This window comes from Mytilus galloprovincialis, chromosome 13 (genome assembly GCF_965363235.1).
Source record: "Mytilus galloprovincialis chromosome 13, xbMytGall1.hap1.1, whole genome shotgun sequence".
Taxonomy (NCBI): Eukaryota; Metazoa; Mollusca; class Bivalvia; order Mytilida; family Mytilidae; genus Mytilus; species Mytilus galloprovincialis.
The window spans coordinates 64965989-64978323 of NC_134850.1; the positions used below are offsets into that span (position 1 = coordinate 64965989).

Genomic DNA, 12335 nt, shown 5'->3' on the forward strand with positions numbered 1-12335 from the left:
ATAATTCCTGGTATACAATGCAAGGGTTAAATCTTGTCAAGGAATACATACTGATATCATTGCTCAAAAATAATTTAATCTCACCAATTTAATAGGCGTTTTTTATAACTTGATGGAGAAACCATGCAATTTGCACACCGAAAATATACATTTGCACTGAATCTCAGTATATATATATATATGCTTTAATACAAAAGAAGGAGATTACTCCTATATCAAATATTGCATTTATATAAAAGCTTATACTTTTAATATTACATTTACAGTTATACATTGTATATGAAAAAGTAGTGTTTAAGTTTGTTTAGACATAACATGGAGCATAACATCTCTAAACACGTCTAGTCCATGTGATACTGAATATTTTGTTATGTCAATGGTATTCCTTAATTCCGTGAATTCATCTTCTATTAATGGGCAGTTGTCTCTTGGTTTTAAGAAGATTGTCCCATTCAGTTCAAGGTTTAAAGTTTGAATGACCTCATCAACACGCTCATCGGGTGGATTCTCTATGTTGCGTATGCTGGTGTTCTTTTCTGGATTCCCTAGTAAAAGTGATTTGAACCACATCATATTTGGTGTTTTGTTACCCTCAGTTCTGATCTTATGGTTATTGTGGGTATTCATCCACTCTCTTAAAGCAAAGTCAATACGTGGTACGAAAACATACTGCAAGACCCATCTGTGGATACTGTTTGTAGTGTTAAGAATGTTCTGTTCTTCCATAAGACAAAATAGTTTGTAGAAAACATCAAGGACTTTGATAAATATGTCACGCCATAATCTTTCGATTCTTTGATTGTGGACAGAAGGCCCAGTCATGAAGCTTCCTCTTCCCTCACCGTTTACTGAAATCATGAACCGTCCAGTGTCTGCATATTCTGTACCATGGTCAGCTCGTATTCTGCTGGGTACTCCATAGTTCTTCACACCTTGAACAAAAAAGCATGCAGCAGCCTTTGATGTGTTGAAAGTTGAAGCCCTTAGGAATGGAATGAGTCTTGAGTGACCATCAATACCGCCATGCACAATTATGCCCCATCTGAAAAATTAAAAACATTAAATAAAAAAAATTGCAAACTTTCATCTCTTTATCTCAGTGAATGACTTATTCTTGGTTATTGAGCTCATATCTTTTCTATTATTTATATATCTATAAATAAAAATCTATTCCTATATGTGATGCATGTGCCCATGTGTGTAAGCCAATTTAATGAATAGATATTTTAGGCCTGACTGATGATAACAATTTAAAAGGTGGCACTGCCAACTCATTCTTTCCAAACTGCACTCAGGAAGAGGAAACCTTTCAACGCCTTCGCATCAAAATTTCTTCATCTTTTGACCCCATCAGAACTATTATATATAAAAATTGTGCATTAACAGCCAGGTGTTATACACAAACACTTTTTACATTGCTATGACAATGAGGGCAATCCAATGTATTGTTTCTGCAAGATTTCAACATACACAACTTTTGTTTTTGACTGTTATAACTGATTTATACATACACCGATATTATTGAGTGCAAAATAAAATTTCTATTTGCTTTTTATGAAATTCATTTCTTAAATGTTTTTGTTAAGAACATAAATTAATAATATAAATATTTTTTATCGTTAGAAATATATATTTATTATATAAACACAAGTAAAAAATCACTGATAATATCTATGTACACATACAGAATAATCAGGGTAACCTGTACACATGCAGAAAAATATCTCAAGGATGTACATAATGTTACATGTTAATCTCCATAAAAAAGATAAACAATTTTTTATGTATTTCTATATGTTTTTCTAAACTTTTAGTGATTCCCTATATAATCAACCATAATTTTTTTCCAAAAAAGGGGAGGGGGCAGGGCCCCTCTGGATCAGCCTATGAACCTACATGTAAAAGTACATTTGTACAGCAGGAACAAGAACTTCTTTTTTAAATCCTTGAAAAATGATCTATGTTAAATGTATATTTTCGATTGGACTATATCGCGATTCACATGTCATGATTGAGAGACCTTCACACTAAATCACTATTTATATCATTTAATCTTGAAACTGTTCACCTATATCTGCATGTAAATGTACATCCACATAAGATATCTATTCAGTAGCCACAGTCATAATCATGATAACCAATACCAACCTGATGAGTGAATGATGAGTGTCAACATGCCAAACTGAGTTTGCAGTGGGGACACTGTATTGACGCCTTTGAATAGTACATGACCATCTTGTAGCAGTTCCAAGTGGGTCTACTCTGCCTAATATGTCTCTGCATCTCTGACGCTGAACATTTACTCCTTTAGTTTTTAAATAGGCTTGGACCTCTAAAGCACCTATTAAAATAAATAGTAAAGGGGTTTTCATACTTTTTTGCTATTACATTGTCAAATGAAACTAATGCAGTACTACAATGCATAACACATTTAACAATGGACAAACCTTTTAAATTACTTTTACAACATTGAACAAGGCGAAATAGAAAGTCTAATCTTTAACCAGTATTAATAAATCAATGTTATTTAATTTGAGCATGCAAATTGAAGATAATGTTATATATTTTACCCTGCTTATATATATATATAATTACTGTTAATGCATTGGCTCAACAAAACTTTTATGATGAGAGTTCCAGATACTATAGAAGTTTGAAAGTTTGGCCACTAAATGCCACATGTTTTAGGTGGTAGCTAACTCAAGTCGAAATAAAAAGAAGTGGCATGAGTGCAATTAGGCAATGTTCCATCAAAACACAATGTTGTTGAAGATAACAATTATATGTTGTAGTATGGCCTTCAATGCTGAGTCATAGCTAAATGTCGATCAGCTTCAATCATATACCTTTTTTCTGATAAACTTACCTCTCATAAGATACATGTATACAGTATACAAAACTATAATACTAACCTGCATTTGGATGATCTCTATTATAATCTGAGATTAATCCCTGAAGCTCATCATCTGGCATGTTTGAGAAGGAGGATCTTATCTGTATGTTGTTTTCTTTTAGTTTACGATACAGCGTGTTAACATGTATAACACCACCAAGAAGTCCATCTTCAGCAATCTGTTTAACAGTAAACCCAAGTTGTAGAAGCTGTTGAAACTTTGTCATGTCAATGTCTAGCTGGTTTCTACCTTTACCAAACTGGTTTGGTATGGTTTGGCCTATAAGTACACAGAAAAATAACTCAAAAAATAATATGTCATGTTCAAATTCTTAAACAGTTGAATATTGAATATTTAAGCTTGATAATCATGATAATGTATGATTTGGATTGTGATCAGATTTTTGACACATTATAGGTTTATGACACAAAATAATTGGTCAAAGATCTTTAAAGTTTTAGATGGGACATTTAATTTACCTAGAATGGTATGATATCCAAAATCATACATGGTAATTCAGTATTATATAAAACAAATGGAGAAAAGGCAATGCATCCCTTTTGACACAGATGATTCCCCTGCTGGCATACAGCATTAAAATTTGTTTTATATAAAACTGAATTACCATGTATTATTTTGGATATCACACCATCCAAGGTAAATTAAATGTCACCATTTTTTAAACCTTAATTGTAGCCCACTTGTGTTGGGAGCAGCCAATTTGATTGTTTAGACATAGTAAGATCGGAATCTGGATCTTAATCGGGATTGGAAGGAAACAACCGTTTCTCAGAATTTAAAGAAAAATACCAGGTCAGGGTTTTGAGTCCCTGTCAGTTATGCAACAGGAAACAGACATATTTTTTTTTGGCCTTATACTTGAGTTTTGTGATACATAGTTTTGTGTAGAGATTTGACAACCCTTGGTTTGGGCAAACTTAAGTTACAGGACAGAAAAAATTAAAGAACCATAGTGAGCGTGCTCACATACCCCACCGTCCCCACATTGTCATTGGAGAAATGAAATAAGTGTAAGAAAAGAAAATTGTATAACAAAAAAAAATTGAATCATAATTTTCTGTCAATATGCACATCTACATAGTATGTCCTTATTATCTACAAAGTTTCATGAAATTCTGTTGTGTGGTTTCAGAGGAGTTGCGATTACAAACTGTTGCAGAAGTACATTGAAGCAAATAAGTTCAAAGGAGCACAACTCCGAGAAAGAAAAAAAAATCGTAATTTCCTATCAATATGCATATCTACATAGCATGTCCTTATTATCTACAAAGTTTCATGAAATTCTATTGTATGGTTTCAGAGAAATTGCGATGACAAACTGTTGCAGTAGTACATTAAAGCAAATAAGTTCAAAGGGGTGTAACTCCTGGAAAAAAATTGAATCATAATATCCTGTCGATATGCATATCTATGTAGTATGTCCTTATTATCTACAAAGTTTCATGAAATTCTGTTGTGTGGTTTTAAAGGATTTGCGATGACAAACTGTTGCAGTAGTACATTAAGTAAATAAGTTCAAAGGGGCGTAACTCCTAGAAAAAAAATTGAATCGCAATTTCCTGTCGATATGCACAACTACATAGTATGTCCATATTATCTGAAAAGGTTGCGTGAAATTCTGTTGTGTGGTTTGAGAGGAGTTGCGGTGACAAACTGTTGCAGTAGTACATTAAAGTAAATAAGTTCAAATGGGCGTAACTCCTAGAAAAAAAATTGAATCGCAATTTCCCGTCGATATGCACAACTACATAGTATGTCCTTATTATCTGAAAAGGTTTCGTGAAATTCTGTTGTGTGGTTTGAGAGGAGTTGCGATGACAAGAAACAGGACTGACGGACGGACTGACCAAAAACAATTAAACCTTCGCAACCTGTTGCGTGGGGTATAATAAATAAATTATAATATAAAGGGGCATAACTCTATGATGATTAAAGTGACACTATCCAAATTCAACTTGATTTGTGTTTTGTGGTTATAAGCAGATGTGTACAAGTTTCAAAAAATTTGGTTGAGGCAACTCAAAATTTTGCTTTTTTACCAATTAAGGCATTGTAAGGGGCAACCCAAAAACAGGTTGTCTTGATCATCTGAAAATTTTAGAGCAGATACATGTAGATGTTGACCTGTTTAGTATACCCCCGTGTCAGATTTGCTCTAAATGCTTTGGTTTCAGAGATATTTATATAAGACAAATTCTACATTTTAGGCCTATGTTCTATTTTAAGCCATGATGGCCATCTTGGTTGGTTAGTGGGATCAATGGACACATTTTTAAACTAGATACCCCAATGTTGATTGTGGCCAAGATTGGTTTAAGTAATCATTTTGCCCAGTACGGCAGTAGTTTCAGAAGAGAAAAGATTTTTGTAAAAGTTAACCATGAAGGATGACGAGGGAGGCCCAGTGATGAGAAAAGCTCACTTGGCCTTTCAGGCTAGGTGAGTTAATACGGAAAACAATAAATAAAAATATTTCTCTCTATACTATCTTTTGATTGTAATAACCTTCTGTCCAAGTTTGGTAAAAATCTAGAATAGTTTATGAATCTAGTAAATATTTTTAAATTTACAAAACTTTAACTGCAGACTGTATGCAATGTTATTGTTAACTAGAAAAAAACTCAGTCTGTTTATAAAAAAAAACACCTAAATAAAGAACAAAATTATTACAAAGTTATCTTCTAGAAACTAGCTTTTGATCATAAACAAGCTTCTGTAATCCAGGATAGTTTAAGCAAGTTATCAAAATTTTAAAAACTTAAATTACAAAGTGAATGTAATGTTTCCTATCAAAAATTCAGTCCATACAAAAAATTGGATTTAAATTTTTTTTACTTCGAGATACTATCTTATGATCATAACAAGAGGCTGTCAAGAGCCTGAATTGCTCACCTGTATTTCACAAAAGAAGATTTTTAAAGGTTAGCAAACTTGAAGAACAAATTGTGTAAAATTGTCATTAAGGGTATTTACTTCTAAAGGGGTCAATTGACAAATATGGACTTTTTAACGTTTTTGTAGATCTTACTTTGCTAAACATCATTGCTGGTACAGTTTATATCTAGCTATAATAATATTCAAGATAATAACAAAAAACTGAAAAATTTCCTTAAAACTACCAATTTAGTGGCAGCAGCCCAACAATGGGTTGTTCTATTCGTTTGAAAATATCAGGACTGATACATTGTATTGTACATGTTGAACAATTTCACCCCATGTCAGATTTCCTCTAAAAGTTTAGTTTTTTATATAAGCCCAACATCTAGACTATTTTTAGCCATGGTGGCCATGTTTGTCGATGGATTAAAACTTTGGATATAATTTATAAATTAGATATAAGGAACATTAAGTTAAAGTTTGAAGGTATTTGCCCAGGCCAAGCAGATTCAGAGAAGATCTTTGAAATAGTTTACGACGACAAACAACTTATGCCAAGTGATGGCATAACCGGTGAGCTAATAAAGCTGTCCAAGTTAGGAAGTGAATTCATGTCGTTAAGAAAGTTATTCAAATTTTAAAAACTTTAACCACAGCATGAATATTTGTGGCTGCCACTACCAACATTTTAAATGTAGGATCCTTACATATCTCGCTTTTTCAACAAAAGTTGAAGGCTCGACAAAATGACTTCACGCTTCATCTAACGATCATGCTAACCAAAGATTCTATACAAATCTACATACTCAATGCATTCTGATGTGTATTGCACAAAATGGTGCTTTCAGCAATTTCAAAAATTTATAAAAAAAAAATGAATCCTCATCACCCCTTGGGGGCATTACCACAAAACTTAATTTGTGTTTTCCCTTTGTGAAATGGAACTTTGTGGTACAATTTTGAATAGATCCTTTCACTTCAACACACCCTAGCTATTAGATATAAGAAGATGTCATGTGGTATGAGTGTCAAGCCCCTTTGGTGTCATTACCCCAAAACTAAATCCCAACCGTTCCCTTTGTGGTATGGAACATCACAAGTCACAGTTTTCATAAGTATATGTAAACTTACCATATCTGTTTAGCTCTGGTTCTTCTGATGTTTCCTTATGGTGTGGTAAATTTTCTTTAAATTCTTTAACTGATCTGATAGCTCTCTTTAAATCTGCATCTGGTAGAGAATCACTGCCTTCCAATCTTGTTAAGTTGCGAAGTACCTTAAATACAAACAAATATGTACATTGTAGTGCACTAAATTCTTTTCTGAGGAAAAAAGCAAACACATGTACAGTCCTGATAGTCACAGTGTCTTTAATTTATATGTAAAAATTATATAAAATATGGCGTATACATGATGGGTAACAATTCAAAAGCCAATAGGGTATCAGTTTACTTGCAAAATTCAGCAAGCATCTTACATGTCACAGTTAGAGATATAACTCTATAGGGTTATTAGTTATTACAGAGAATAACTTTTGTGTGTTATTACAGATACTTTCATGAGTCGTCTACTCTTTATTCCTTAAATTTTCTAAATCTGTAATAACATATATATGTTTGTTATTTGTAAAATTATTCAATTTATAGTGAGCTCTAGGGAACTCTTGAGACTTTGCGCAGAAACTAAATGCATAGCCTTGATAACTAATTTTTAATTTAATTAATACATTTTTTATTTACCATGGAAAATCAATGAGACAAGGCTATCAATGGATAAAATTAGCTGTGATAACAAAACTCAGCGATTAAAGGAATGTAACTTATTATATAAAACCTTTGGGAATTACTGAGAATCTTGGACAGAACCTCAGTACATTTGTACATGCTCTGGTCATTATTTCTTACAATAAATTAAAATACATTGTAATTAAGTGTCACCGTAGCTATTTATTAGGGTACAGTTATATACTAGTACTACACTATATGTTGTGTGTACTATATATTTACTACGTTCATTCATTGACGGACAGTTAGAAAAAGACTTTATTCTATATACTACTCTGCACAAAGTTATTATGCATGCAACCCCGCCACTTTTTCTAGCACTATATATACGGTGAACTCGTACTAATGCGAGTTTCACACACTTTAGCATGCACGCTACATAAGGGAGACCTAACTTTTTCCCTACTTTCAGGTAAGCACATTTTCTTTTAGGCCTTATCATGCATGTACTTATATACAATTCATAGTTCAATTTATAAGGAAACTTCAAGTTAACATTTGAAATAAATGTTTATTATAATTATGTACTTTCAGTGTGAAATAAATGGTTTGCAACATTATATTTCGTCACATATTCAACGCCCTATTTACGAAGATCAAGTGGCCATAGTACCCTGTGACATAAGCATGATGTATGCCTGAGCAACTGTTTTGAAGTGATAACACCCTCAAGTTATTACAGGCATAATTTCCGTAATAACAATTTTTTATTTACTCATTAAAAAAAATTATAGGTGTACTATGCAAAATTGGCAAACTATGAACTGTTATATATCTTTCAATAGTTTTTATAAGTATACATATAGACAAAAGTAATATCAATAGAACATTTATACATTCTAACTAAACTTCTGTTACGCTTACAAAAAATCGGAAATCCCGCATCACGCTAGAACCCGACCCCCCCCCCCCCCCCCCCCCCCAATGCAATGAGACCCACTTTATACACTGACAACCTAAACAATTTAACCGACTTACCTCATCTACCTGTCTATGTGCAGCTTCAGGTTCCAATGTGTTGGCAGAATATTGTCTTTTAATACCTCTTAAAGTGTTACTGATACGATCTAAGACACTGCTTACAGTAGGTTGATGAGATCTTTGGAGACGATTCATGGTGACTACAACATGTTTTGGTTTTTTAAAAATGGCGCTTGTTTGCAAAATGTTTACCGATGTGTCGTGTCTTTCTATTGGTCGAATTAATGATTCGGAGTCTCTCTTTTTTCCCCAGATAATCGTTTTTCTCAGAGTTTTCAGATAATCCCGGATTATCTCCAGATAATTATTTATCTAATATTTTGAGAAAAATATTGAATTATCTCAAAAATGCATTAAGCTCAGATAATCCCTGTTTATCTTAAAATTGTGAGAAAAACCGGGATTATTTGAAAAAAATCGAGATAATCCCGGTTTATCTGAGCTTAATGAAAAAAAGTGAGATAAACCGGGATTATCTGAGATAAACCTAATTTATCTGAGATAATCTAAGATTATCTATTAAAGTGGTTCAGGCGTGCCATAGATATGGTTGGATTGTCAATGAGGCAAATCGCCACTTAATACTAAATTCAGTAGTTCTAACAATTACAGGTCACCTTACAGCCTTCAAGAATGAGACAAACCCATACTACATAGCAATCGAACAGGGCTCTGAAATTAAATTTTTTTTAAAATGTTAAACAATTTAAACGAGAAAACCAAAGGCCTAATGCATGTACAAAACACTAAACTAAAAACAGATTTGTTATACAGCAAACAACAACAACTGAATTAGAGACTGCTGGCTTGGGACATGTTCTATTCTAGTAGTTCATCCACAGTTTTTTTCTTCTATTGAATCGTTTAGTTCTTGACGTTGCGCGCAGTGTTGATGATTTTCTCAAATATTACTGTATTGCACTGAAAAGTAACACATGACTTATCAAGTTAATCATATACTGTACACATGAGTCAGGAGAAAAATAAAATCCATGTCGGTTTGCATTGACGGTTATTGCACCGCGTTCATTTCATTTTTAATGCAAATTCTGTTTCAACCATAGAGTTTAAATGTGAGCAAATAATTTAGAATTCCAGGGATCGTAGATTGATGAAATCGATTTGAATCAATTTAGCATTGGAGAATGGATGAGTTACGCATTTAGAGAAAATCAAAATCAAACTTATGAAACTCAAGAATAAAACTATAAGAAATGAAGAGAGTCATATATCACCGTAACATTTCTTTGGTATCTAAGATAATAGCCAAAGTAATAATTTGCCAAATTGTGCACTGCACATTTTTTGAGAGAACGTTGCTCTGACATCAATTATCCAGGTCAAAAAAGACATATCAGAAAAATTTGTGAAAATAATTTTAATAATGCGAAAAAAGCAACAATATACAAACAAAATTTTCTTAGTTTAAATTGGAAAGTTTGCCTTATGTTATAAAAATGATGCATAAAGTCAAATATAATTAAACATAAGTTATTGAAATATGAAACCAAAATCCAAAATCATTCAAAAGTATTATTTAGTTATAAGTTGGATCTAACGAGAGTTGTAGCAGAAACCAGGATTGGCCAAAACTTGGATGTCACAACATCTCTGTGCAGATATAAGATTTTAAACAAATTTGTTTAAACTAAAAATATTATTAAGTATCAAATGTTTGTTTATATTGTTAAAGTAATTGATAAGTATACATGAAAAATACATGTGTATAGATTTTATATAAAAGCGACATCTGGTAACAGCTTGCATTGAACTGAGTCATATATATGGATACAATATAGATAAATAAGTAAAAATATTACATAGGAAAATCGAAGATTTATGGGATATCAAATTATACCTGGAGATATATGTTCGCCGGTATCTGGATAGACAATTAAAAACAAAATCTAACTAAAGTTTTCGTGATTAAAAGGACTTAATTCAGAAATCTGTAAGAGTATGCTTTACGTGCAAAAACAACTTTTTGTGTTGACGTTGCAAATTTATATAGAAAGCAGTGAAGTCCATAATGAATAATACGACTGATGAGTAATTATAGGCAAGTATTATTTCACTGTAAACAGGGGTGGAAGTTTCCAAGTATTATATCAATGTAAACAGGGGTGGAAGTTTTCCAAGTATTATATCACTGTAAACAGGGGTGGAAGTTTTCCAAGTATTATATCAATGTAAACAGGGATGGAAGTTTCCAAGTATTATATCAATGTAAACAGGGGTGGAAGTTTTCCAAGTATTATATCAATGTAAACAGGGATGGAAGTTTCCAAGCAATTTAATATTTTTGATCTAAAAAGAGCGGTTAAGATTTATATCTTTCAATTTTGAATGTGTCTACTTATTGTTTAATGTTTATGGTGACTGTTTGAATCTAGAGGTCTGCATAACAAAAGTGGTGTGATGACGAAAAGGCAAGTTTTCAAACGATTTGGCAATTTATCTATAAAAGAGTTTATGTTTATGATAACTATCAAGTTTGATGTCGGTTAGATTTGTTAATCTGGAGAGCATTTGTAATGTATATGCTGACTGTCTGAATAATAAGGGTGGTGGAGTGATGACGAACAGACGAAGCCCAGTTCTTGCTTAGAAAGGGCAAGGTATCTTAATCTAATTAACAAAAGCATGGTACTTGACAGTATAATTATAAAGTGACAGATGAACAACTGTTACAGTGAAAGCGGATGTACATTTACCAAGAATGACATATTTTGCCTTTCAATAAATATATACCTATGATACCATTTCTATTTTCTTGTTGAATTATATACTTTGGTAATACCCAAACCCAGGGGTGAATCAAGCCAATTTAAAAAGGGGGTCCCAACCCAGGACAAAAAGGGGGGGGGGGTCCAACTATATGTCCCCATTCACATGCATTGATCGGCCAAAAAAGGGGGGTTCTAACTCCCGGAACCCCCCTTCCCCCTGGATCCGCCAATGAAACCATTCTTATAATTTGTGTATAATTGCACTTCAAGTATATTCGCTTATTCCTATATGCATATTTGTATTTATAAAGATTTCGCCTTGTATCTATTGTTATTTTCTTAACTAAATCACAACCGAAATTTAATGAAAGATAGACATTTATACTAAACTTAATAAAAATTGAAATCAGGATGTGTGCGTTACATCGCAACGATTCGCGTTATTTCGCAAACGCAAAGTTGTCGTTAATTAGGTCTTTCCACTTTTCGTGGAAAGACCTTTTGTTTTTCTTCTGATTATTTTTTTTTTTTTTTTTTTTTTTTTTTTTTCTTCTGCCGTCTGAGATGCTTTTTTGTCTTACAACATATAGAATGAATTTTTTGGCCAATGATGTTGTACAGTAATGGGGGTTTCGAAACTCACCCTGTGTGACCGAACACTTATTCTTATAGGAGTTATCTCCCTGCGTCCCCTTTTTCTTGTTATCGCTATATCTCTAAAACCGTAAAAGATTTTAGCAAACTGTTTTCACCAAATTGGTCGTCTACTCTTAAGAATGATTTGAATTATTTTGACTTTAGTGATCGGAAGACATCTTAAGGGAGTTATTTCCCTTTGAAAATTTAAGATAGGCGATTTGTTGGATCAATTCATACGTTATAAGTCGTAGAGGCCTACAGTCTTTTGATATGAAATCCTTGGTCCATTTGAAGGAAAATGAGGTCAAGGTCAAAGGTCAAGGTCATGTTCTAAATTTTTGAATTTTGCTTGTTATCGTTATACCACAGAAACTGTGACAGTAAATGATATGATGTGTTTGCTAAATAAC

The 12335-nt window shown here is 32.8% G+C and overlaps 1 protein-coding gene across 2 annotated transcripts; it reads right to left on the bottom strand.

The window, feature by feature from the left end:
* Positions 1-160: 160 nt before the first annotated feature.
* On the bottom strand, positions 161-8822 carry LOC143056719 (uncharacterized). Of its 2 annotated transcripts, XM_076229869.1 has the most exons (5): positions 8555-8822; positions 6924-7068; positions 2913-3173; positions 2149-2341; positions 161-1042 (listed from the first exon to the last, which is right to left on the bottom strand). In XM_076229869.1, the coding sequence occupies exons 1-5, from the start codon at positions 8690-8692 to the stop codon at positions 295-297; spliced, it is 1485 nt and encodes a 494-aa protein (XP_076085984.1). In that variant the 5' UTR covers positions 8693-8822; the 3' UTR covers positions 161-294. The 2 variants fall into 2 exon arrangements, with proteins under 2 accessions (XP_076085984.1, XP_076085985.1); XM_076229870.1 differs by lacking the exon at positions 2149-2341 and having other exon boundaries at positions 906-1042.
* Positions 8823-12335: the final 3513 nt, after the last annotated feature.